The sequence below is a fragment of the Micropterus dolomieu genome, linkage group LG04 (assembly GCF_021292245.1).
Source record: "Micropterus dolomieu isolate WLL.071019.BEF.003 ecotype Adirondacks linkage group LG04, ASM2129224v1, whole genome shotgun sequence".
Lineage (NCBI taxonomy): Eukaryota > Metazoa > Chordata > Actinopteri > Centrarchiformes > Centrarchidae > Micropterus > Micropterus dolomieu.
In genome coordinates, this window is record NC_060153.1 from 8,267,614 (window position 1) to 8,295,079 (window position 27,466).

A 27,466-nucleotide genomic window follows, 5' to 3' on the forward strand; every position below is an offset into this window, starting at 1 on the left:
GCAACTCTTCTGATAATCTGGATAACCGTAAGTTCACCTGTACTCCACCTTTAAGGGTGTTTGCAGACAGTTTAGTACAGTATATTCTCATGCAGGAACAACATTAGAACTAAACTGTCCGGCAGACTGAGCAATGAGGCAATCAAATGCTTACATAAGAACTGCTTCTTCTTTTCTAGAGGAAACTCGTGGAAAACCTCCCAGAACAATCTGACTGTTGGATGAGTAGATGTATATTCTCCCTTGTAAACAGCATTCTGCAAAGAAAAAAGATGGTGGTGATGAAAAGCATTTCCACATTTTACCATTACTAAACCATTTCCTCTCTGACAGTAATATTTACACAACATTAATCAGTTAAACAAGCTCCTCAGAGACATGCCTGCATCTTTGTGTTTTCTCCACCCAATGTGTAAAAAATGTAAACAAAACATAAACATAATTCCTCTTAGGTTTTCCCACTGATGCGATGTAATCTGCACAAAAGGGACCTGTGGACATGAGAGCTGATATCACTGGTAAAATATGTGAAACAAAAATATCCCCATGTTTGTTCGGACTGTAAGTATCATCCATATGTTTTTAAACTATTTATTCGGTTGGCTTTGTGCTTTTTAATATGTGACCAGGGACAACAGATGAAAATGTTTTTTTACTGTCCATGTCAAATTAACTAATACAATTTTTAAAAAGGGATAAATCTATTTTAGGATTTTATTTATTCATTTAAATATATATTTTAAATATACTTTAATCTAGCGCCACCATCATTAAATGTAGATTTAATATTTTGGTTTGAGACCAAATCCCAGCAAAATTAAAGACATTCACATCTTTGTTTTTTGTGACAGTTTTGTGACAAATGTAAACATGCTAACACGTTAAACTACACCTAGCCTAATCACTGCGCATTAGCATGCTAATGTTAGCATTTAGCTCAAAGCATCACTGTGCAACCAGAGCCACTAGCATAGCTATACAAAATTGTCTTGTTGTCTAATTTGCTTCATTCCTGTCTTATACATTTTATAACCTCTGTGTTAAATTCTATGCAGTGGTGCTATGCTTTCCTGGTCAATCCTGTAAAAAACATTTAGCCATGCTAGCAACATAGCTCTATGGATTCCAATGTCAGTCAGTCCAAACTAAAATATCTCAAAAACTACTTGATGGTTGTCCAATACTTTGTTTTTTTACCAACTACCTGCAAAACAGACACTCCCATCAGCCTCAGCTGTAATTTGTGTTCAGTGCTAACTGTTAAATATTAGTATGCTAACACACTAAACTAAGATGGTTAACATGGTAAATATTACACCTGCTGATGTTAGCATTTAGATCAAAGCACCGCTGTACCCAAGTACAACCTCACAGAGCTCTCCTGGTTAAAAAAAGTTAAACGTCCTCAAAACAAAAACAATACTCCTTCATTGTGCTGAACAAGAAGAAACAAAACCTGCAGCTGTTGATCAAATCATCCCAGTGAAAAGAGCTGACTCATGATCATGAGTCACTGTGACCAACTTGCCAAGTAAAAGTTGAATTTCCAGCTCTGTCCATTGAAACATGCTCATCATCACATCCACAATTATGAAATTGCAACACTTGCGTCACAGAGGATTTCAGGATTTCCTCATTTTCATCCAACAATGTGTTCACAAAAAGACACAGCTGAGAGAGACAGACCTGACAACTAACAGGAAATGGTTTGTAATTTCTGCTGCAGTCAGAACCGTTGAACCCATTATTACCACAAACACGGTATGTACAGATTTTTAAACCACATGCTGACCTTCTCCATCTCCTCCCAGTTGTAGTCGTTGTTGCCGACCACCATGGCCATCAGCTCAGAGGGCTGGAACAGCGACAGGATCTCCCCCCCGCACACCTTCAGGAAGCCGGAGGAGAAGGCCGAGTACTGCTCGCTCACCGAGTCTGAGAACACGTAGCGCAGGTAGGCCTCCACAAACTCCTTCCTGAAACACACACACACACACACACACACACACACACACATTAAGTAAACATTCAGATCATTAATTTGTTCTTCACCGCAGCTGCTTCCTCACAAATCAGTTTATAGGAAAAGAATTTAATCAGACTTCAAGGTGTGACTGTAAACACTCTCTTCCTCCTCTATTGTGTCTAACTAACCCTTAAATGTTGCTTTGTTTTCTTTATATTTCCATTAGATATAATATTGCAGCCATAAAAGCATGACATTCATTAATGCTTCACTAAAAACAAGCATCATAGAAAAACAAACAAAACGTGTCACTTCAATGACATTTGAGCAGCATATGATGTAACATATCTGATAGACAACAGGACTGCACCTATAGACCTGTATTTGACATTTAGATTATTAAAATTTAGAATATTTCTATTTTAAACTTGAATATTATTATTATTATCATCATCATCATCATGTTATCTCATTGAGATTATGCAAACACAAAAAAGGTCAGAAGTTAAAAGTTCAAATTCATCCAATACAAAGTTTTTGTAATTAATTTTATCTATATGGTGGAAAGTACTGAAGGGCATTGAGTTAATACATTAATTTAACAGAACTACCACTTTCTGAGGAACAAACTCCATAATACCGACTTCAGCATGAACAGGGAGGTGTTAACTGTGTCATTTAAAATTCCAAACATTACTGAACAATCACACGCTTTCATTGCTCCAACAAAATAAAACTGTCTCTATACAAGCCTTTTGTTTACATACAGAAATGATGACAAGAATGCAACAACTTCCTGATGAACCAGGAAGATCTTGAAAATGAGAAATCGAGAAGCCTGAGTTTTCCTGAGTTTACTGAGTTGGGCAGGGAAGAGAAAACCTGCTCTCTAGCTTTGTATAACACACGAGCACACCTACATAACACCTCAATAATAAATAAACTACTGTCCAATGAAACAGACCCTCAGAGTCAGACACAGACAAACACAAAGACAGGAAATCGATCTGATAAACTGACCTTCAGTCTAAATCAACATGTCACCTTCACTGTGTGTGTGGTTGTGGGTGTTTTACACCACAGCAACAACCATTTTCTCTATTATTTCTGTTATTACACTTTTATATCAGAGTGTTGAGGGGATTTTGCAGGAACAACTTGGGTCACTGCCGCTCTCGCCATCTGTTCAGCGGCAGCAGCCAGACATGTTGACACCGCCCACCCAACAAATCTCTGCGGACTCCTTCACATAACAACGTAATCAATGCCACTCGCACAAGGACGAGCAGGGTGGTGCTGGTGGAGAAAAACACACTGAATGATGCTTAAAATACCAAAATCTTTGTTTTCAACACAGAACATGACCTTCAGTTGGAACAATGGGAATCGCGCTGCCAGCTGTGCGAGCACATGATAATCTCAGTTATGGAAAAAAATATATATATATTTATATATAAAAAAAACTCAGTCAGCTGTTGATCTTTTAGAAAGAACACAGTGTAGAGCATTAAAAACATTTTTAAAAAACAAGGTCACTTCAAATGGGACATCAAATGAAGGGAGAGTTGATGAAATTATACCGAAAACTACATTACGGGCAGTACATATTTGATATGTTGAGCTGCCTCACCTGTTGTTTTTGTCCACACTGACGCTCTCTCCACCAGGAATGAGCTCCTTGACTTCTGTTATCCCATAGTTCTCCCTCGTGATCTGAGACGTGAACACAACAAACCGTCTTAGACAGGAGTTTTAGTAGAGTGTGGACATTGTGGGGTGTTTGCTTGTAATTATAATTCAACCGTTTTCAGTTAAAGGATAAGTCTGGTGACATTACATATTTTTCTTATTGTCAACAAATCACATGAAAAGACCAAAACTAACAATGAACAGATTATCTAACCAGTATTGTCTGTATTGCTAAAGGCTGACATATACCTGTATCTCATTTCTCTGGGTCATAGAGCTCCATTGTTGTACCAAAACTATTGAAAACACTCATCACTGAGTCACACTGTTGCACCTGGTGACATATTCCTTCATTTCAATGAACATGAACCCTGCAGATCCCACATACAGGGGGTGGGCAGATCGTTTTGTTTTAAGTATTGATAATAGCGTTCATAGGATCAGCATCAAAGAAACATTCTGAGCACATAAACATTTCTTCTTAGTACTTTTGCTTTTGTGTGCATGCGCACAGCTATCACCTCGTTAGTTTAAAGAAATCACACAATAAACAGTTTTCTTATTTACTATTAAAAACACACATACATGTGTTTAACAAATAGTTACAAAAGAAATGCTTGGCATATTAGATGTCCCGCAAATCACTCAGTGGCAATAAAAAAAATATACCAAAGCCTATTAGTGATGCATTAAAGTCATAAAGTATAATAGTATATAAGCGTCTTTTAATAAGTACAAGTTAATAATTACAAGATTCTGGTTTTGTATTTCTTGGTACCAGATCAGAACCACATTTCGTGGTACCGGCCACCTACTCTATTTGTGCACTAATCCGCAACTAAATATAGGAACACTTAAAGCTCCAGTGCACAGCTGTTTCAGGAAATCTCAAAAATAAAACACTGCTTTTGTGACCTATATTTTTTTTTCTTACTGTTCTTATTTTTTTTAAACATCTTCCGTTGTGCCACAGGATAAGGGTATGAAAGTCGGACAGTTTCAAGAGACAGATTATCACATTGTTGATTTGGTCTTTCATGGGATTTTTTAAATCAGAACAATCCAAAAACCATATCCTTAAAGTTGGCATAAATGAGAGTAACAGGTGAAAAGCAGGGCTGGGCAATAAAACAATAATGATAATTATCCCAATATAATTTTCCTCAATAACAATATAACAAATGTTCAATAAATGTTTGATTACATTCATTTGAATCGTGAACGAATTAGCACTTAATTTTTCTATTAAGATTTTTATTTTGTTGAGGAAAAGGAACTGAAAAAAGATTTTACTTTATTTTACTCTGCATAATTGTTGATTGTATCATAATTGTTTTGAATGTTCTACCTCAGATTTGTTATGTGATCCACTGTTTGGAAAGTGTTTCTCATGTTCTGACCATAAAGAATAGTTTTAAACCACAATTAACCATCTGGTTTCTTCAATGTCCACTCAGGAGCAAAAATCAGCCTTTAAACTCGAAAGAAATAATGATTTGACAATTATCGTGATAATTATCAATATTGAATGATATGAAATGTCTTATCGTAACAACATTTTTGGCCATATCACCCAGCCCTAGTGAAAAGCGACACGTACAGCAAAGTTGAGGAGAAATGTCTCCTCCACATCGCCTCCTTCATAGTCTAGAAGTTGTTGTAGACTCCTGCAGAAGAATAAACAGAAGGAAAGGATGTTTGAACAATACTATTAATACACAATCATGGCAGTGGAGAAAAACACACGCTAATAATCTTATTTGTGTGAGGTAAGAAACAAAAGAAAGGCCAAAATCACCATCATTAAACATTTTCACATTAGCACACCATGAGGTGAGCAATGAATTAGTACATTTCATCAGAAAAATACCTCCTTCATGCATTTCATCATCGTGCATAGCAGAGGACTTGATAGCGTAATAATAGCATCTTCATTTCAGAAATATCTCAGAAATATCTGAGTCATACGTCTGTTTTATCCATCTTAGACAGTTTATTGCATTCAGGATTAAATCTGTCCCTGTTTGACTTTTAAAATGAAAACCAGGCATCCGCTGTGCCTGTGCAACAGCTGCATGGATCAAACAGATAGGGAAGACCCAAAATTGTCTGTTAGATTAGAATTTAGATTAGATTAGAAGTGAAGTGGTTACATTCGCTATTAATCCAATAGAGGGAGTGCTGTGTTACTTTTCCTGCAAAGAACATGCATTTACCATCACAACACAGGAAATGTGGAAAGAGGACAGGTGGGCTGGCACAGGAAATGATAATTAGTGAAAGATAATCAAATACCAATTTGACCCCAACTACTGCCTAAGGTCATTTTGCAGTCCAAGACATAACAAATGAATCTTATCATTTAAACAAACGCTTATCTGTTTCTTGTCAGTGTGAGGTAGCCAGTGTGCTGACTTTAGTTTGTCGAATCTTTAAGGCAGTCAAAATAAAAGCGTAACATGTGAAATGTTTTTCAAGATCCTGTCCTTTAAGGTTGTGTTGTCTTTAACAACAACACTACAGGCTGTGCAGCACTAGCTGCAGCTTTCAGAGGACTAGTCTAAAAATCAATAGTCAACTGGACACAAAAAGCCACTGAGGAAATGCCTACTCTTTCTGCTCCAAATTCAATCAAGAGGCATTTCCCAGTGGCAATCTATTTCACCGCTACTTAAAAAAAATGAAAAAACACACTGGTTATGTAAGCGCGTGACACACCCTGCAGACACACTTGAAGAGCAATTTTTTAAGTGCGTCTTTGAGCACAACTGGGACTGGTGCTTTACAATTTCTCATTATTTAGTTACACTTGTGGAGCAACAGATGGCAAGAATTTTCTCTTTAAAATGGACAAAACTAATCCGGTAACAAGTTCCCAATTTTAGACCAGTAGACCTGCCGCAATATGCAGACACACTTAAGACAAACTGTTTTGGGCAGCAGGTGCCATGTCAACATATTCTACATTGCTGTCAAGATGTCCTGCACTGCAATCCCCTCGTCTTTAAAGGACAAGTTTGTCAGATTTAGGGGGATATTGTCAGAAATATAGGCAGAAATTGAATATAATATCCATAAATATGTTTTCATTAGCTTATAATATATAATAATAATAATCACATGAAAATTTATTGTGTTTCTGTTACCTCTGAATGAGCCCTTTATAGCTATAGAGACAAACCAAATACTGGCTCTGAAGACGGCCTTTTGTATTTTTCATGAGTTTAGCGGCCACCGTAGGTTCTGCTACATGAATGGTACGAGAGGTTGAGGAAAACAGTTATCAGTTGGTACTCTTAAGCTCAAAGGAGCTGGCTAGTTACCTGGCCTCTGTGGGTGAGAGCTCCTTGAAGTCCTCCAGTGTCGGTGAGACATCAAGCAGCTTCTTGTAGAGAACCAGAGGGAAGTGGAGGTCCACCACTGTGGAGTTGTAGATGGCCAGACCGCAGATGATCCCGATCAGGTGAAACCAGTTCTGCTCAACGAAACACTGGAAACACACACAAGAAAATTATTTTACTAGTACAAGAAGAACACGTGTAGCCTGGCTGAACGCAACTGACAACATCTCACATTCCTTAAGCTTAAAAAGAGATGATGATACACCAGCCGGAAAAATTCACATCATTTATTATTCAAAGATTTAAAAAATGGTATTTACACGCTTTTCTAACTCTAACCTACTGGAGCCTGGTGATCATTTTTACACCGTTTTCAGCCGTCTGTTAAACAAGTTAATATGACAAATACAAGGTTGCAAAAAAGCATATTGACCTTGGATGACAGAAAAAAAGGTAATGGAAAAGAAGACGTAATGATGATTCTGTTTCATTGCTGGATCACTATCATGTTACTAAAGTAACTAGTGATTCTTAAAGTTCGGGGACATACCCCTTATGTTACTTCCTTATAGAGGTAAGTGTAAAGCTGAATTTTCCCACTGGCCTATGTCAGAAGCAGCAGCTCTTCCTGGAAAATACAGCTGAAGTTCAAATCACTCACATTCTGGAGATCCACTATAGGCTTACTGTTATCACCTGTTAAAGGTGGGCTAAGCGATTCTAATTCAACACATCTTTTTGTCATTTTCAGCGAATATCTCCATACAGTCTGCTAGCGGTCCATTCAGGCCCTGGCACTGTAAACAGATACAAACAAAGTTGCCCGCACTGTGCTTCACAAAATTATTCCAGCCTTTCCAGCCATGATTTGTGTATCAGGTAACGTTAAATGACTGCCCATTGACATTCAGCTTACTTTCTAGCTTGCAAAGATACAGTATGCTGTCGTATGCTATAGCATCAGGAGAGTTGTGAGTACTGCTGCCTGGAGCTGGTGTGCTGGCTCTGGGACCATCTCGTCCTCTCTGCATTTTAGCTTTGCAGCAGCAACTGTAGCGACAGTATGCTATAAATTTGGTATTGTATTTGTCCAGAATCGCATACCCCACTTTAATAAACCAAGAAAACAAAATCATGACAAAAAGGTTCAAACCAAACTCCCAAACAAAATGTTGAGATACTGACATAGTTGCTAAACTCTAAACTGCCTTTTAAGCAACAGCTGCTAAATGTGTCTCTAACTCTGCATTTCATGGGTTTGACAAACTTAATGATCTGTCACCACCTCTCGTCACCAGGAATTATACAAAAGACAAAGTAAGAAAACAAGTGAGGAAATGCTCATAGTGTTTCACTATATTCAGCAGTATCAATTCTAATTTATTATGAGAATTCACAAAGATATTATGTTTGCAGTTATTAATTTTTATTAACTTGCAATAAGTACGTTTAGTAAGTGACTCTTTTTACATCATTAGCTTGTGAATACAAGCTTGTGAATACAAGCTAATGATGCTTTTGAATCCTGCAGAGTGACTTACTTTGTCTGAGAACCACAGCAGGTTGGACTCATTGTAATGAGTGAACATCCCATATACAGGATCCAATAGCTCCTTTAACAGCAGCAGGAAGAACTCTTTAGTTACTCCACCTGCATCTACGGCCTCCTCTCCATCAAAGATCACCTGGAGGAAATGCATAAGGAAAATTACAAAAAGTACAGAGGGAAAGTTATTCTTTTGTCAAAATTACTGAACTACAGTGACCTTCAAAAACTTAGGCGTAGCTCTCACCTTGAGCGGTTTCTTGAGGTCCACATCAGAGTACATGGTGAGCTCACGTAGTGTGTCACTTACTAAATGGTTCCTGCGCACATGGAGCACCAAGTAAGGGTTCCTAGCAAGGTGGGGTTCCAGTGTGAGCAGCATAAAGACATTGTGCAGGTTTGCACCACTGACTGCCATCTTGGTAACAGCCACAGGTTGAGGTGGGGAAAAACAAGGCAAAAATATGGTAACTAATTATATAAAACCTCCACCATTTAACCAAAATCAGTGATATAACTGTATGAAACCACAAGAAAACTCCTTTTAACATTCACAGCAGGTACCTGCATTTGCAGTTCAGCATCTGTTTGCAGCATAGTGGTCTTGGCTTGAGCGTTCAGTATGAATGGGTAGGCACATAGGTTCACTGAGGGAAAGTCACTCTGCAAGGAAAATTAGGAAATATACTTAGAGATCAAATGAATATAATGTAATATGATATTTTTGAGTTCAATGTTTAAATCAAGTACCTGCGCAGGGGAGGATGATCCCACTTTCTAGAAAACAAAGTGAGAGAGAAGTCTCAAAGTCAGCAACACACCCACAAACAGTTATGGATACAATTTCACACATTGTCTCTGTAGACAGAGTATGACATGAGTTAAGTGTGTGTGTGTGTGTGTGTGTGTGTGTGTGTATTCAGCCGATGTCAAGTAACAAGGAAGTGAAACATTTTCAGAGAACGTCAGTACTCACAATCTCAGCTTTACTCAGAAACCATTTGAGGTAGTCTTCCTGGATGTCCACCAGGCTGGTGATGTCAGGGATATAAAAGCGGTGGTACTCCACATGGCCCGCCTTTAAGTTTACCTGGAAACATAGAACAAACACCTGCCTCAACTCTAGGAAAAGTGTACATGGCAGTCTACAGATTAGGAACCAGGAAAAACACACTCCCTCCTCAGAATGCACTGACGGCTGGTCAAAAGGAGCATAAGGTAACCCGTGTGGATACCTTGTGGAGCTTCTCCAGCAGCCTCAGCGTGGCAACAAAATAATTCTCATAGAACACTGGTACGAGCAGCGTCTTGCCTCCCGTTAGCATAAACACAACGATGCTCTTGTACATGTCGACCATTCTGGTGAACACACTGCCGTCTACAATACACCACCAGTTATCTACAGGGACAGAGAAAAAGATCAACTTAACTTACAGAGCAAATACCTCGCTCGAAGGAAACATGGCAAGTTTTACTGTCATTGGTTTCTTCAGTATATCAAAACACTCACAGCAAACAAATGTGTCTCTAGGTGTTAATATTTCTGTCTTCTAGCATATTCATGCACGAACACTGCTAAGTTATTAAGAGGAAATAAATGTGGAAAAGCAGGGTCCACATACTGTTTGTATTGTGTATTTGTAGGTATTGCTCAGGGCCAACTTGAAAAGCATTTATTTAAACATTTCTGCAAGGTTAAACATTATCAAGTCGTCCAGAGTTCAGCTACCGACTGAACGTTACCTCTGTGAAGAGTACTTCTGATCTTCCCAAATCGACCTCCATCACCAGACAGGCTGTTTACTGTTTGATGATGTTTGGTGTATCTTAAATAGCACAGGTGACATGGATGTGAATGAGGACATTGACATGCTGCAGGTGCCGAAGGTAAGCTTCATGTGGTGTGATGCTACATGGTGCCACAGGGTTTGATGTGACATGACGATCAATATGATGATATCTATTTACACATATACACTGAACAAAATTATAAACGCAACACTTTTGTTTTTGCCGCCATTCATCAAAGGCCTATTTCTCTCAAATATTGCTCACAAATCTGTGTTAGTGTGCACTTCTCCTTTGCTGACATAATCCATCCACCTCACAGGTGTGCCATATCAAGATGCTGATCAGACAGCATGTCTTGATCTTGGAGTTCAGCTCATGATTAATAGGGGCAAAAACAAAAGTGTTACATTTATAATTTTGTTCAGTGTAGATATAGATATAGACGTATGTAGTGTGTGCAGGCAAGTACGATACCCAGTACTTTGCTGGGGTTGGCGTCTAGCCGGAGAATGGCCATTGCCAGGGGAATAGTGAGGCGGATGTAGTTCTTGGAGTCCAGCAGTGCCGGGTACTCAGACAAGATGAGGTAGATCCTCATGGCCTCGACGTCAGGAGGGGAGCGTGGCAGCTGAGGGATCAACAGACTCTCAAAACTCTTGCTGGCCTAAACAGAAGGTCAGACACAGAAAGAGGGAGAACATGTGTAACAGGTTGTGTTTATTTCTCATATATTTCTCTTTTAATGAAAAAAAACAGCATTTATTGTTATAGTGAGTGAAAAGTATTTGAAATGTACTGTACTATGAGGCTACATGTATTAATAAAGAGAGAAATTGATAGGATATTGTTCAAATTGAAAACAGTTTGGATTAACTAGGCAGTCGCTATTTTGAGAGGGGCACTTAGTGGTTTGGAATGAGACCTCAGTCTCCAAACAGATTAAAATTCATGTTGGTTTGAGGTGCATGAACCCAAACCTAACATTACTGTGCTAATGTTAGAGGTTATAACTCAGCCCAACAGTTTGTGCCATGGATCTGCGGCAGAACTTGATGTACTTTCAAAACAGGCCAGATATTCACATATAGATGTTTTTGTTTTATGACCATAAGAGAGATAGTTGAATACTGTTTAACAATCATAATGTTGCGCCTTTAACTGCTTCACTATGGTGAAAAAAAACAGTAACAGGAAGTGGAATTTGAGTCTTTGCTCCATACCAAATCTGAGTCATGTGAAGTTTTGACTCAACTGATCATACCACTTTTTATGATATCCGTTGATACAAATGGCTACCAAAATTACTTTGCATTTGGGGGTTGATTTAAATATAAAATAAAGTACAGTGTTTCCCACAGAATGACAGTCTACCTGGGACTTGAACCCTTTCCCTTCAGTTCTCACATTAAACACTGCACCACCTTTCTGTCTCTGTCTCCCTGTATGTGTCTGCTCTATTGACATTCTCCATCAGCAGAAAGCTATGTTTGATAAAGTCTCTAAAAAGACAGAGAACTCATCTTTTGGATCTTTCCACCCGCGATTCCATTTTCAGTCACAGGTGTTCCCGCATGTGGAGGAGACTTGTTAATGATGAAGCCTAACACAACAATCAAAACCAACATGGTACAGAATGACATCTGCACTGGTGTGTTCACTGTCGCTTTACCATGCAAAAATATCCATTGTGTCCGCATCTTGTAACATAACAGATAACAACTCTCTCTGTGTTTCTTTGCAAAATACTAATGAGTCGCTAAATATACCTGGGACAACTTAAGTCTATGTGTGGGAAAAACTGAAGTATATAAAACAGGTTTTGAACTTGAGCAAGTGGTACATTTCTTCATAGCAACCTCTAATTTACAGTTCCTACAAGTGGGGCTATCTAACCTTTGCTGAACAGTGACAACAACGCCGCAATTAGTCTTGAATTTTCCTTAATCTCTTCTGAGATTCTCTCTGAAGTCAGTTGCTTTAAACCTGCATTTTAAACGTGATTTTTTTTGTTCGCCACTTGGGGGCAGTGAACAGGACATCTGATGTTATGGTGAAGGCGTTTGTAAACATTAAGTTACTTTTTTACTCCCAGCAGACATGAAGCAACATTAGCATTCATTTGGAGTCGTGTCCCCTCTCTCTGTTAGTTCTGCTTTGGCCATCAACTCCTAAGGGAAATATCTGGTTCTTTAGCCATTATGTTCACCAGTTTACCATTTATTTTGTCTGTCTGCTGTTTGGTACCAAGCAGATAATTTTCTCGTGATCTCCAGATAACTAAACAGTAGTTTACACAGTTAACACAGAGGTTGGCAAGATTGTTTCTTAGTGGTAATTTCAAGGTATCACTGATTAGCTCAGTTGGTAAGGCACAGGACTCATAGTTTAAGTTTGAGCCTCATGGAAGACAAATAAAAAAAAAAAAATCTTTTCATATTCACCTCCAACAAAGCTGTTATGAAGATGACTTATTCACATGCTCACAATTAATCACGAGCTGGAGTGTGCACATCCCGGCGATTGGTCCACATTCATCAACCTATGGACTTTTCATTTCCCCATCATTTCCAGGCAGAGGAAATTCATCCGCTTCTCATTCAGGGGAATCCATTTAACTATATTCAGGGAAATCCAGTCACACATTTTCCGACGTCAGGAAATGTGTGACTGGATTTCCCTGAATTTCTTCATACCAAATTTGTTGAAGAGAATGATTAAAAACACAAAGAAGAATAAAACCTTTTCAGAGAGCAGGGGTTGAACCTGCAACCCACGGGAATCAAGTCCTGGGCTCTACCAACTGACCTACCTACTGACTTAGCAAATTGCCACGGAACTATCATAAAGAAACGCACCGGCCGACTCCTTTATTCAGCTATGGTTCGCTATCTTGAGATCACAAGATAATTATCCCATTATCACAGGAAAACAGAGTAAAACAAAATATTTGAATCGATGGCCGTTTAGGGCTTCTGTAATTAATATATATATATATATATATATATATATATATATATATATATATATACACACACACACACATATACATACATACATACACTAATTTATTTGCTCAATGTCCCACCCACAGCAATATCTGATTGGTTACACATTGCGAATAATAGCCTATCAACAATGAGCAGCAGAGTTGTTGAAGAGAAGCCAGCCGAAGGTGCAATAAACATCAAAATCTAATGATCTCTTTCTATGATGACAAGCAGTGCAGTGTCCCTGTCACTGCTACGGGGTTTTGACTCAGTGACACTCTTGAAAGTGACGGCTTTTAAATCAGTCGCTCTCCCCTTATCCACTCACTGCGCTTAAACACGGCATGCATCCGTCTTCTCTGTCTTTTCACTGCAACTCTGCATCGTGATGTAACATTACATATTTATTAATATAAAAAGTAACAGTGGCAGTAAAACGTTTTCTCATACTGTGATGGTTAAACTTTGCAATCAATCCACAGTTCACCTGCACGCAGAACCATGCGGAGGTTTAATGACAAAAAAAATGTTTCAAAACATCCCCCCTCTGTTTTCTCACAAATCGCACCCTGTTATAGCCTCATAAACAGATAACATGGACAAAAAGAGAAACCATATGAGGATTTGGTAGTACAGCGCAGGTGGCTCAGCCTGAGAGGGAGAGAGGTGTGTGAGTAGCCATTTCCTGTGAGCTAAGTATTAATTATAACGTTTTTAATTTTAAATTAAATTTACAACGGATATTTTTCAATTCAGGTTTATATTTCACGAAAAATTTGACAAAAATATAATTCTCGTAGTTATTACACTACTGCATCACATTTTTCCTGTCGCGCACCCCTTAGAGGCGCACCACACTTTGGGAATTGCTGTTTTAGAGCTTTTCCACATAAAACAAGCTGCCTGCTGCTGCTGGAAAGGAGGTTGGTGTAAAGTTGATTTACAATACAGTTGCAGGCTGGAAAACCAAAACAATAAGACATTAAAATGCTTTATAGAACTGAGGGAAACTGCAGAGCTAGGTGATAATTATCTATGTCATTAAACACAGTCATCTGACCCATTATCAATATAAAAATATTTATTAGTGCAACTTTAAAAACATTATCATTACGTGACCTGACCTCAAGCAAGAAACAAAACTCCTAAGTGTACTGAACTAAGCAAGTGTTTGTTTTATTTCTTAGGAATCTTTCATCTGTAAGAAGAAGACTGTGGTATTTCGTCTTTAGAAAGCTACATATTCTCAGCCCATGTAGTAGACATTAAAGCTACATGAAGATTCTACTTTCTCTATTTTCACTTTATAAGGAAAGTGATACAACAGTAAGAGCCATTATTAACTAGTCCTGCAAATCAGTGTTCTTGGAATACAGGAAACTGGGTTTGGGAGTTAAAAGAAAGAAAGTAAAATTGCTAGCTTTAGCCAATTACTTTGTACATATATAATTATGAATACACTATTAGTCAATACCTGCTCCAGCAGTCCAGAGAAGGCCGGTTTGCTGAGCGTCTCAAACAGCACTCTGACAGCGTTGAGGTCGATGCCTGGGATCTTTGGGTTGGTTTTGAAGTGGGTATCATCACTGTGCAAGCAAACAAACATCTGATTATGTGTACACTATGATGTTTCAGCGATCAGGTCAGGGACTTTGTGGTAAAGCCTCGATACGAAGGCACATGTTGCTTTGAACTAAACACAAGTCTATTCCTTCATGTGGCAGGTCAGCTGTGAATGGTAAACACACACACAGAGCAAGAGCAGCGGTTAGGTGGACACACAGCCTAAAGGTATGCAGATGTCATCATCAGCCTGGGAGCCGGGTAGCGAGAACAAACTGACAACCATGCCTTCACTGATCTAACAAAACCCTTAGCATGAAGGTCAGAAACTATTTACAGTGTAAGCCTTCACATTCTTATAGCACAGCTTTTATTTAGCCATAACACAAATACATCAGATCTGATCTTGTGTTTGCCAAACAAAAAACACTGATGCGGACAGTCTTTAAGCTGAATCCCAATGAACCGTGAGCTCAGACGCACTTCATATTAAGAATTATGTGAGCTTAGAGAACCAAACAAGAAGTTCTTTGTCAAGTAACACTAATACAATGAAAATGACGGGATGTTTTAGGTCCCCAGCTACAGTTGCAGTCAGGGATGTACTGGGACTGAAATTCAGCCCGGGACTTTGAGACGGACTTTTATGTGAGCGCCCTTTTAAATATTTTTTGCAGTTATTTTAATGCATATTAGTATTTTTGTTGTATACAGTGAATCAGATTACGCTGAAGACCTTCAAGAAACTTCAGGATGACACCTGCCTCTTCAGTTTGTAAGCAAGGCAGCTCTGCACTGAACAAGACCAGGTCAGGCAAGCCTGAGTCAGTTAGAGTACTATAATACTTACATATACTCAAAAACTACAACACATTCCCATAAAATACAGCAGCGTGTATGTGTGTGCATAAAAATCAAATCCCTAAGCTTCAGCTCTGAGTAGGCCTCTCTCTGGCTCAGCTTCCCCTGTGCTGGACCCTGACTCTGCTTTTACTGATTGTGCAGCTACATATGCACAAGAAGAACATCAGTAATAAATATGACACACTAAAAACACTAAAAACACACTGTCCCTGTACCCGTCACTGTTTTATCAGGTTCTATTTACCTTCTCCTCCTGCTGCTCCTCATCTTTCTTCTCTCCCTCCTCATCAACATGACTGGGGTCATCATCACCCTGTCCCTCTGCATCACCTCCACTGACCTCAACAGCTAATGTACATGACATACAGAGATTCCTCGGTTAATGTGGCAAATCTTATGCCAACATTTTTTCTTCTTAATTCTTATTTTTTCGGCATCAAACATTTTTTTTCCTCCTTCACTCTCTTCTCCACATTTAGGCTACTGTCTCTGTTGAGCTTATCACACTACCCAGCGCTGACTTCAGCCCCGAAAAAACGTTTGGAGATGAAACTCGCTCCAGATGGAAAGTAAAATGAAGATCGGTCCAAGTTGGGAGGGGCAGCTTGCACACCCCCTTCCATATTGAAAGTATTGGTTTGGCCCAGTCAGACACACAGACAGAGTTCGCTGCAACAGACCGGCCAGCCGGCGCGTTCGCAGATCATAAAGTAAAACAGAAACTGAAAAATAAAAACTCCTGACCCCTGGCTGGTTTGGCCTGAAATAGACCGGCCGTTCAGGAGCAATCCCATTGGCCAGTCCGCCCCTGGTTGCAGTTTTTTCAGCAGACAGTAGAGCATGAAGTACTTCACGTTGTCTCCAAAGGTCTGTTTTCCACCCTGATGGCCTGCATAGTTCCTTCCCTGGACATGATAAGTATCTGCTGAGGAGTCTGTACTAAAAAGCCATCAAACCAACACTCAGCCTGATGGTCAGAGAAATTTGGAGTCTCACAGATGTCTGTGACCAAACAGATACCATCTTTCTCAGCCCCGACCATCAGCACGTTTTATTGGATAAGATGACATATCATAATAAAGTGAGTGGACCCTGTGAGGTCCCTGCAAAATCAGTTCCCAGGAGTCTTAGTTTACACATGAGTCTGTGTATTCAGTCACTGCATAAAATGCATTTTTTTCTATTTCATTTGGGTGCGCATGCCTAAATAAACAAACTACTCACTGTATGATTAAAACTAAAATGTGAATGACTCGTCGTAGTGACTTGCTATTTGCTAAAGCATGAGGAGAGGTTCAGTGGGGTTTTGATGTCAAGCATGACGGCAGTTTGTAGCATTGGTTACCTGTATTGACGGAACACACTCAGAAAGGGCTTCACTTCAGGGTTTTTCATGGCTCAGAATGGGCCTTTAGGGGGTGACTTCGCACGACAGTAAGCATGATGGGTATGCGTTCAGTAAAGGCAATGACTTACCTAATGACCGAAATCTATGCATTTTCTTGTTATTTCTGACCATTTCATAAAAAAAATAATTATATATATATACATAAATAACACATATATGTTATATAACATATATAACATTAAATAGAAAGTATAATGTTAGTATAATAATATATTTACATGTTACACTTTATTTGGATTGATGATGATGGGTAACAAAAATAAAAACTGAATACAGAACGACGAGTTAAACATTTCTAAAGTTTGCTGTAGTGCCTCAACCTTTTTTTAATGTTCTGCTTACTCCAGGCTGTGATTTGTTGGTTAATGAAAAGTGACTTTGACGAGGCACTACACACACGGCTGCATGAAAGGTTCCGACCTCCCTGCGGAGATTGGCAGGCAGGTGAGAACGGGAACGGGTGAACATCACGTAGTGCCCAGAGAACCTGATTTAGAGAGGGCAGAGGAGTGAACTGGTGCCGGTATGCCAAACAGTAAAATGTAAAAGTGACTACCAGCACATTCAAGCATAAACGGCTTTAATATTGTGAGAAATAACAGGAAGTCATTAGCGCAAGCTTTGTAACGGAGTGTTTTATCCCTTATATTTTATTCTATTTTACTAATTTTATATTTATCTTAAACGTGTATTTTAGTCTGTTCAATGTTTTCATGCTTTTATCTTGTATTGTTTTTGTATTATTGTCTTTTGGGTATTATTGTCTTTACACTTGTTAAAGCACTTTGTAACTTGTTTTTGAAAGGTGCTCTACAAATAAAGATTATTATTATTATTATTATTCTTCAGGCACAGTTACACCATACAGTCTATGAGTTAAACCAACGCAGCAGCTGTTTTATAAATCCAGCCCCAGCTGCATGTGTAAAATACAGTGGCTGTTGATGAGAGGAGAGGTGACTGCTGGAAGACAAGACGTTGTAAGTTTTATGTTCTGCTTGCTCAACAGTTGTTTGATAAATGGCTATTAAAACACATTCGCAGAGGATTAGAAAGGTTGTTTCTCCCATCTGGGTACCAACGCAGGCAGCTCGGGCTCACTGATAGGGCATGCAGTTCTCCCACTCGCTTTGCTCATGTGACAGCAAGCAGAAATGCTGTCTTAGCAGACAACCACCTCAACTCTGTCTGTCCTAGTGGTTCAAATGGGGGTAGACCCAAGGATCTCAAAATCTCAAAAAGTCCCATGGTGGCACTACCAGTGACGCCTGATGGTCTAAACCTCTGCGCGCCCTTCAAGAACTGACTAACCAGATAGTGTGACCCCACTGTGCGGTTGTCCACTCTCACGTGCCCCGCTGAAATGGCAGCTGCATACACTTTCAATGTCGAGGTGCACCTGCCGCCGTCCAACAACGACTGCAGGGAACACAGAATGCTGGTGACTGAGCAGTTCTCCGGTACCTCACCCTTTTCCGTGCACCACTGGGAAAAAAAGCTTCCACCGATTAGCATACAGTGACTGAGTGGAGGGAGACTTTGAACTTAACACAGTGCGGATCACTGACTGGTCACAAGATGCCAGGAGTGGGTCCTGGCTTCCAACGGCCAGACACACAGCTGAAGGTGGTCCGGATTCGGATGCCATATGCGTCCCCCCAGCTGAGAGAGAAGGTCCGGTCTCTTTGGGAGGCGCCATAGCTCCCCACTGAGCAACCTCAAAACCACTGGCAACCATGGCCTCCCCGGCCAGTTGGGGGCCACTAGCAGCAGTTTGTGGCCTCTCTGTCGGACCCTCTCCAGCGTCACCCGAATGAGTGGAATTGGAGGGGGATGTAAAGACAGAAGACCCAGAGGGATTCCAGCAAACCACTGCCTGGCTTGATCTGCCGGCACACTGCGCTCTAGTGCCTGCTGAGCCGCTGGTCCAAACATTTGACCCAGCACCACAGGAAGGGAACAAAGGGTGCGACAACACCCCTCGGACAGAGGGGACTGCGCCAGCCATACCTGGCACTGTTGACATCAACCTTCCAAGCTCCCTAGACATAAATGCAAAGGCCTGAAGGGATGCATCACTAAGAGTCTGGGCTGAGGAGCCCACACCAGAGTCCTGCAGGGTCTGAGACAGAGCCAGGATGAGATGAGAAAAGGAATTACCAATACAGCCCATGCGTGCCGCTATGCTATAACTGCTGGCGAGGAGATCATCAGTCAGTCTACACTGAGAACGAGGGCAACGCGCATCCTGTCTGAGAGCCTCATCAGGTGACACAATCAATGACGCAATGGTAGGCTCGACTGGGGCCATACGGACTAAACCATAGTTATCTGCATCCTGCATGGCAGCCAAGTTCCTGCAATCACTGGTGTGATGAGAGAGTAACTTGGGGTCTGACCAGCATCTTTGGAGCTCTTCAATATAGGGCTTAGAAGGAGGGACTGAGAAGGCAGAGGGCTGCGGCATCTGCCTGAAAAAAAGCACATGAAGGTGCTGGCACGCTAAAGCCATGCGAATCAGGTTTCAAGGCTAAAAGCGACGAGCCGAATTGACCTGTGTTGTTTCCATAGACAGTATATTACTAGACAAAGCCACCCTGCTGATTTGAATGGAGAGCAGTGAAGACAGACAATAATACTACTACAGGACTACTTCCTGTTGGCACCAGCGTCTACTGAGCATGGTCGCGCAGCATAACTGTGGTTTAATGACGTAGAACGGCAGAAACACCGTAATTTAGCTGCATAACTGCGCCAACAAAAAGTCTCATGGTTCTGTGTGTTTGTCTGACTCCACCTACGAGGCTCACCTTTCAAACACCAATGCAGCGTCACTGATCGCTGAATAGTTTTTTTTAGATTGCCGAGAGCTTATAATCACAGGTGTCACAGGGTTTTGATGCCATTTTTGGGCCTACATGGATCCCTCCATGCAGGCTTTGGTCGGCTTCACTGTCTGATCTCTGGCTTACCCCCTTGGTTGTTTCCTCAATGCGAGAAGATTGAATGAACAGATTGCGTGATGATGTTAGGGTTTTATACTGGGGCGTGCGCCCTACGTCATCAAATGGTCACAGGTGACTTTGTTGGTATAATAATAATAATAATAATAATAATACATTTTATTTATAGGCGCCTTTCTGAACACTCAAGGTCACCTTACAAAACATAACAGTACAGCAATAATCGATAAAATTAACAACTATAATTACAGTGCATAAAATCAGGGTACATAACATCTGGAAACAAAGAGTGAGAAAGAGTGATCACGTGGGATATGCCATTTTAAAAAGATGTGTTTTCAGGCGGGATTTAAAAATGGAAAGTGTGTCAATGTTGCGGATGTCTGGTGGAAGAGAGTTCCAGAGATGAGGGGCAGAGCGGCTGAAGGCTCTGAACGGGATGTGACCAGTGTGTGAACAAGAATGGCTGTACGTACTAGTGGGTGAGAGAAACGGTCGGAGGCGATTAATGTTATGTAAATGGAAGTATGCAGACAGAGTGATATTATTAATGTGAGCTTGAAATGAAAGTGTCCTGTCGAGGTATAATTACTCGACCTGCGCAAATGCGAGATGGAGACATCCAGTGCTAAAGCACCGCCGTCTGGCGGTCAGGAAGAATGAAATAGAACCTCTTTGGGGGGCGCCAAAAGTGCAGGAAAAGCCCTGCACTTGCTCTTCTAGACAGCAGGTGTGTGTTTCATCTACAGTGCAATGTACACTTACCTACCTAACCAGCTTGGGGCATGATATCACCTCTTTATTTGTTCAGTCTGTACTAACAGTACTATTTTTTATGCTTCATCCTTTCACCATTTGATCCGTTAAAGGTCAATTTCACCAGGGTCACAAGATAAATCTGACGGGGTTGTGAGATAATAATGGGAAAGGAAAGAAGAAAAAACTCCTTTTGCTACAGACTTTTTGTCTAATCTTTGCTTTTTATTTAGCAGTTATTTAAATGAAACTGAGGGGAAATGTGTCTTTGGATGAACTGCTGACAACTCACATCTGAAATGTGGCAAAGGGCGCCCCAACTGGACAGACACCGCTTTATATTAAAGGGTACACGAGCAAAAAAGGTCAGGAACCACTGGTTTAATATTTAAAAATGCAGTGTATTTTTCATATCTGTTTTATGAAAAATCTTAACCTAAAAAGATTCACTCAAAAATTGTACTAAAGTACAGTACTTGAGTTGAGTACTTAAAACCTTTACATTATGTAAACATGGAGTTTACATACCTTTGGTCCAAGAAGCTGGCGTTCCAACAAGCCGTGGAGGAGAGATGAATTACAATGTCACTGCGCACAAAAACATAAAGACAGAGTTAAAAGACCATTAATACTAAACATCTACAAGATATACTATACAATCCAATCAATTCCAAATAACAACTTTTATTTTTTTACTTACTTTGTGACACTAGAATCTGGGCTGTACATCAGCTTTAACCTCCATGAATTTAATCTTTCATAGTTGATTGGGGAGAGTGATTTACTGACATTAATCACTCTGAAGTCTTCTGGGGGGACAAAACTCTGCAGAGAGGAAGATAAACACAGACACCATAACTGCACTGTCACAAACATTTAGAAGATTGTTTGCACTGGAACTTCCACAGTGTTTGTGACAACAGTCCAGCACTGGGCTTCAGTGTGGGTTGTGTCAATTTCCTCCATCAAGATAAAATAAACAGGCCACGCCTGAGGTCTAAATATTTTGCTGTAGAGGCTAAATGTGTGTTATGTCTTTACCAGTGCACATTCCTGACTCCATATACAGTTTAGCTCCAATATAAGAACTGGTAAACACTTAGACATTAATGCCACCCTGTGGTGAAACACTGAAACTAATTAAATGGAAAGCATCAACAAAAGAAAGGTCATTTAGAGTGTCCATCCATTCATCCACTCTCTATTACCGTTTATCCCTTGCAGGGCCGTGGGGTGCTGTAACCTGTTCATAGCCTGTAACTACCTGTATCAATAGACATTCATGTAAACATATATTTATATTTATACATCATTCATACCTTGCACTTTGTATATTAATGTATCATATTCTATTTAATTACTATTTAAGCACTTCAGGTTAGATTAGCTGCATTTCGTTGCGTTATACCAGTGACATGTGCAATGAAAATAAAGTTGAATCTAATCTAATCTAATCTAATCTTACTGATCCTAGCTAACACTGGGCGAGAGGCGGGATACACCCCAGATAGGCTGTCATCACAACGCTGACACACAAACAACCATTCACACTCACATTCACTCATTTGGGGTGTCTGTTTTTTTAGCTGTGTATATCGCTATTGTTTCAATCAGCTATTTTTTATGTTGTTATTATGATTATGTTAAGGTTTGTGTTGAGGGTAGTCAAGTAGTGCTGAACGGAACTTACCAAAATATAACAGCAACAAGCTGTAACTATCTTTAGAGAGAAGGTCACACAAAATCAAATCACATACCTGTTCATTTGAATACAATAAGAAACTATGGTCTCCTCCACAGATGATTTTGGTCACTGTATATTGTTTTGACCCTAATAAAGAAAGGAAAGAGAAACACCACGTTAGCTGGAGAACATTTTAACAGTTAATCATATAGTTACTTAGAGTATAGATATTGTAGATTATAGATCCAATAGATTATATAATCAGCAAACACTTTGACATCACATGATGAACGCTGATTATTCCAGTACCACAGACTACAGTGGAGTTATATAGCTTTTCTCATGACTTTTATTGCAGTTTATTAAGCATCGCCTTTCATCCTTTGTTATGCCTCTGTACATCAGCTCTGTCACACCCAGTGAAGTTGTTACTAGCTGACAACACTATTAATGCCTTCTAACTAGTAAGCAAGTCAGAAAAGTTTATTTAGTAGAGCACCTTTCACAGATCAAAGTGACAAAGAATAAACCGATTAAAAATAAAACCCTTAAGTAGTAAAACAAACAACAGTAAAATATAGGCAACAACAGACCTTAAAAACTTATTACAAACACTAGATGGCATGAGGCAAGGCCAGTTTGATGGCACAAGTCTTTAGCTGCTTTTTTAAAGGCTTCATCAGAGACCGCAGAACTTATGTCTATAGTAAGAGCGTTCAACAGTGTCATATCCACCACTTTAAAGACACAATCACATGTTTCCTTGTACATCAAACACAAGGACTGACCAGTAAGCCCTGGTCACACAACCTAAGTGAGCTACTGGTGATTTAAGGGTGGAGTAGGTCAGAGATGTACACAGCTGCCTCACCATGCTGAGCTCTATATGTGAAATCAAGAACCTTGAAATTAACCTTGAACCTGAGTGGAAGCCAATGTAGAGGAGATAACATGTGAGTTGACCTGCTGGACCTGGTCAAAAGCCTTGCAGCAGCGTTCTGGACCATTTGCAGATGGTCCAGGGACGACTTGCTGAGGCAGGTGAAAAGGGAATTGCAGTGGTCTAGCTGGGATGATATAAAAGTGTGAATAGACATTTGTAACTCGGGGTTAGGGTTAGCCTGGGTTTAGCAATGGTTCTTAAATCGAAGAAAGATGTACGAATCAATAATGTGATTTGTTAGACGAAGTACATAGATAGATCAAACATAACACCAAGACTTCTAAGATTAGATTGTACTGCTGAGGAAAGGGACCCGAAAAAAACTGAGCAACCATGGAAGCCATCCTATTAGAAGCAACAATAAGGACCTCAGTATTATCTGTGTTGAGCTGTAAGAACTTGTTAGCCCTCCAGTTCTTAATCGCAGTCAGACAATTGTGCAGAACAGTCGGATTGTCAGTATCACCAGGCTTAAGAGAGACATATAATGGGTGAATGTAAATCTGCAATAAAAATGTCACCTACTTAGCTAATCTTTCATGTTATTTTATACTTTCTTGTTTTCTTTTGTCAAGATCCTATTGCTTTTAGTTCCTAGAAAATAGGGAAAGCACATCTAAACACATATGAATGAAAAGTGTTGTAAGTAGAAGCCAGGTATTTCACATGACTGATTTAAGCAACAATCATATATACTGTAAAGTACCTGTTCCGTGGATATTTCCAGTCAGGAAACCAGCCTTGACAGGAAATGGGCTTCTGGCATCTCCCAACATTCCTGTGCCCAGCTGGCCATGGCTATTACAACCAAACGCATATACCACACCAGAGGAAGGCACAAACGCCAACGTGTGACGCCTGACAAAAAGAAAAATTGAAACAGAAAGGTGTCTGACTTCACAGTAACTCCAATGCTGAGGCTGTTAATGGAGGCGTTGCATTCAATCGCATTTTTGTCAGAGGCGTTAGTATTATTGTGTCTCCCTTATGTACAATATGTAAAATCAGAATCAGAATCAGAAGGAGCTTTATTACCAAGTACTGTTTTACACATACGAGGAATTTGGTTTGGTGATAAGGTGCTACGCGCACACAAACATACAGTTGACATAAATAAATGTAGAAATATATAAATACGGAATAAACAAATGCAAGTTGTATAAGAATAATTAAAGAATAGAGAAATATAATACAACTATTTGCGGAGAAGGAACAATGTGGCAGATATTTACATGTGCATTACTCCAGTTTATGATGTGCAGACGTATTGCAAGGGAAGAGAATATTGTGAACATATATATAAAAATTGACAAAAATATAATAATATAGAACAACGATTAACAATTAACAACAAATATGTGCAATGTGCCAGGTTTGTGCATGATATATAATGAAGTAAAATTTAGATGTGCAGAGACATTTGTATTATTTGTCCTGATGGGCCACAGCCTCTTGCCAGAGGGGAGAGTCTGAAACAGTTTGTGTCCAGGGTGGGAGGGGTCAGCTACAATCCTTCCTGCTCGCCTCAGAGTCCTGGAGGCGTACAGGTCCTGAAGAGAAGGAAGATTGTAGCCAATCACCTTCTCTGCAGAGCAAATGATACGCTGCAGCCTGCCCTTGTCCCTGACGGTGGCAGCAGCGTACCAGATGGTGATGGAGGAAGTGCACCATCATTGTCTTTAGCAGGCTGCCGCAGGAACTACATCCTCGGCTGGGCCTTTTGGTGAGGGAGGTGATGTTCAGGTCCCACTTGAGGTCCTGGGAGATAATGTTGCCCAGAAAACGGAAGGAGTCCACAGTGGTGACGGGGGAGTCACACAGGATGATGGGGGAGGGTGGGGCTGGGCTCTTCCCGAAGTCCACGACCATCTCCACTGTCTTAAGAGTGTTGAGCTCCAGACTGTTCTGGCTGCACCAGGTCACCAATTGGTCGATCTCCCACCTGTAGGCGGACTAATCCCCACCAGAGATGAACCCGCTGAGGGTGGGGTCATCTGCAAACTTCAGGAGCTTGACAGACTGGTGACTGGAGGTGCAGCTGTTGGTGTACAGGGAAAAGAGCAGGGGGGAAAAAAACGCAGCCTTGAGGGGAACCGGTGCTGATGGTCCTGGAATCAGAGACATGTTCCCAGCTTTACATGCTGCTTCCTGTCCGTCAGGAAGTCAATGATCCACCTGCAGGTGGAGTCAGGCACGTTCAGCTGAGAGAGCTTGTCCTGCAGTAGGGCCGGGATGATGGTGTTGAAAGCAGAGCTGAAATCCACAAACAGGATCCTGGCGTAGGTTCCTGGGGAGTCCAGGTGCTGGAGGATGAAGTGAAGGGCCATGTTTACTGCATCACCTACAGACCTGTTGGCTCTGTTGGCGAACTGCAGGGAGTCCAGGAGTGGGTCTGTGATGGATTTTAGGTGGGACAACACAAGGCGCTCAAAAGACTTCATTACCACAGAGGTCAGGGCGACGGGTCTGTAGTCATTTAGTCCTGTGGTCCTTGGTTTCTTGGAGACAGGGATGATGGTTGAGGCTTTCAAGCCGGCTGGCATGTCTCCAGTGAGGTGTTAAAAATGTCTGTGAACACCAGTGTGTATACATCTAAGCCAAGTAGGTTAGCTGCAGCATTGATTTCTACTTCAGCTGCCCAGATATCATCAGATTGTATTCTGAACTTGTTTATATAATCCTTCAAAGATGTGTACTGCCTGTCAATCAATGTGCTGAACAACAACACACTGCACTCCATGTGTTTCATGATAGCAGGCCTAAAGTTGAAAATGAATGAAAATATTGGTTTCCACACACAACGTGTGATATAGCTCGAAAAAGCAGTTTCTATCAGCATCAATTTTGTCTGTTGTGTACGTTTCACCCAATGAACCTAATGATCCTGATAGTTAAAAACATGCAGTACCTGCCACAGGTGATCTGGGACACCTCAGTGCCCATGAGCTCCAGCACTCGTCTGGGTAAAAGTTCGTCATTGGTGGAGCCATGGCCCAGCTGACCCCACGAGCCATCACCAAATGTAAACAAGCCGCCATCCTGCCAGAGACACAATACAGAATTCCTTTTTTTGTTGTTTTAGACAGAGTTTCTTAGCATAGTAGTGCAGTCAGAACTAAAGTACTGTTTTTCCCCATGACCACAAGTAAAACCCACGTGTCCTGTGGCGGATTAAGATTAGTCAGGGTTGGGCAGTTTGGCTGGAATAGGATATCAGATTTTATCTGTGCAATGAAGGTCAACTTTGCAAAGGAATTTTCCTCCGGGGACCTAAGTGGGTAAAAGGTAGTAGGTCCAGGTTATACACATGTCCCAGACATGGAAACAGAACTACCTCTGTCTCTCTAGTTCACACTGAAGTATTTCCCTGTGGGTGCATAATGACAACTGGGTAGGTCGTTGCCTAGTCCACCAAGGACAAGATATATGGTGATCTGCTTCAGTCTTAGATGTTTACAGTCTCATGTTAGAATGTAATACATGTGGACTCCTAATTCCAACATGACCTAGGTAAAGCATTAGAGTTCAGTTTGGTTTTGACACTACATAGTGTTATCACTTTGTACTGCTGTTGGCATTTTTCTTCTTAGCCGAGCTTCATTTAACAATGCTATGTAAGACATACCAAGTTTCCTGAAACCTTCATCTTCAATGAGGGTTGACCAGTTCACAAGAACTTTCTTTCACAATCTTGGTTGATGCTTTAGTAGTGAGTCACTATAAAGCTAGAATACTGATACCAAACTGGACTATTTAACAGTTGGTGGCGGAAGGAAGTGAAAATTACTGCTGTTGGAGGGGGGTTTATCTACATTCATACCTTGGTGAGGGCTGCTGTATGTTCTTCTCCACAACTGATGTGAACAACCTTCTGCGATCTCAAAAATTTGATGTGGCATGGGACAGCACGGTCTGAGGAAGGGAACACAAACAAGAAAGGAAGATCACACTGTTCCCCAGTGCTA

The 27,466-nt window shown here is 40.5% G+C and overlaps 1 protein-coding gene across 2 annotated transcripts in view; it reads right to left on the reverse strand.

Moving 5' to 3' along the window:
* The window catches only part of herc3 (HECT and RLD domain containing E3 ubiquitin protein ligase 3), a 41,133-nt gene that overhangs the window by 3,802 nt on the left and 9,865 nt on the right, over nucleotides 1–27,466 (reverse strand). For both annotated transcript variants that reach the window (XM_046046844.1, XM_046046843.1), the window contains exons 6-24: nucleotides 27,322–27,413; nucleotides 26,410–26,540; nucleotides 24,208–24,359; nucleotides 22,632–22,705; nucleotides 21,575–21,699; nucleotides 21,403–21,462; nucleotides 14,795–14,906; nucleotides 10,808–10,997; nucleotides 9,778–9,941; nucleotides 9,519–9,632; nucleotides 9,293–9,319; nucleotides 9,107–9,205; nucleotides 8,790–8,960; nucleotides 8,538–8,681; nucleotides 6,979–7,145; nucleotides 5,256–5,322; nucleotides 3,597–3,679; nucleotides 1,793–1,976; nucleotides 155–257 (exon numbers count right to left, since the gene is read on the reverse strand). In XM_046046844.1, the coding sequence (XP_045902800.1) occupies nucleotides 155–257; nucleotides 1,793–1,976; nucleotides 3,597–3,679; nucleotides 5,256–5,322; nucleotides 6,979–7,145; nucleotides 8,538–8,681; nucleotides 8,790–8,960; nucleotides 9,107–9,205; nucleotides 9,293–9,319; nucleotides 9,519–9,632; nucleotides 9,778–9,941; nucleotides 10,808–10,997; nucleotides 14,795–14,906; nucleotides 21,403–21,462; nucleotides 21,575–21,699; nucleotides 22,632–22,705; nucleotides 24,208–24,359; nucleotides 26,410–26,540; nucleotides 27,322–27,413 (2,259 nt within the window). The remainder of the gene's footprint in view (nucleotides 1–154; nucleotides 258–1,792; nucleotides 1,977–3,596; nucleotides 3,680–5,255; nucleotides 5,323–6,978; nucleotides 7,146–8,537; nucleotides 8,682–8,789; nucleotides 8,961–9,106; nucleotides 9,206–9,292; nucleotides 9,320–9,518; nucleotides 9,633–9,777; nucleotides 9,942–10,807; nucleotides 10,998–14,794; nucleotides 14,907–21,402; nucleotides 21,463–21,574; nucleotides 21,700–22,631; nucleotides 22,706–24,207; nucleotides 24,360–26,409; nucleotides 26,541–27,321; nucleotides 27,414–27,466) is intronic.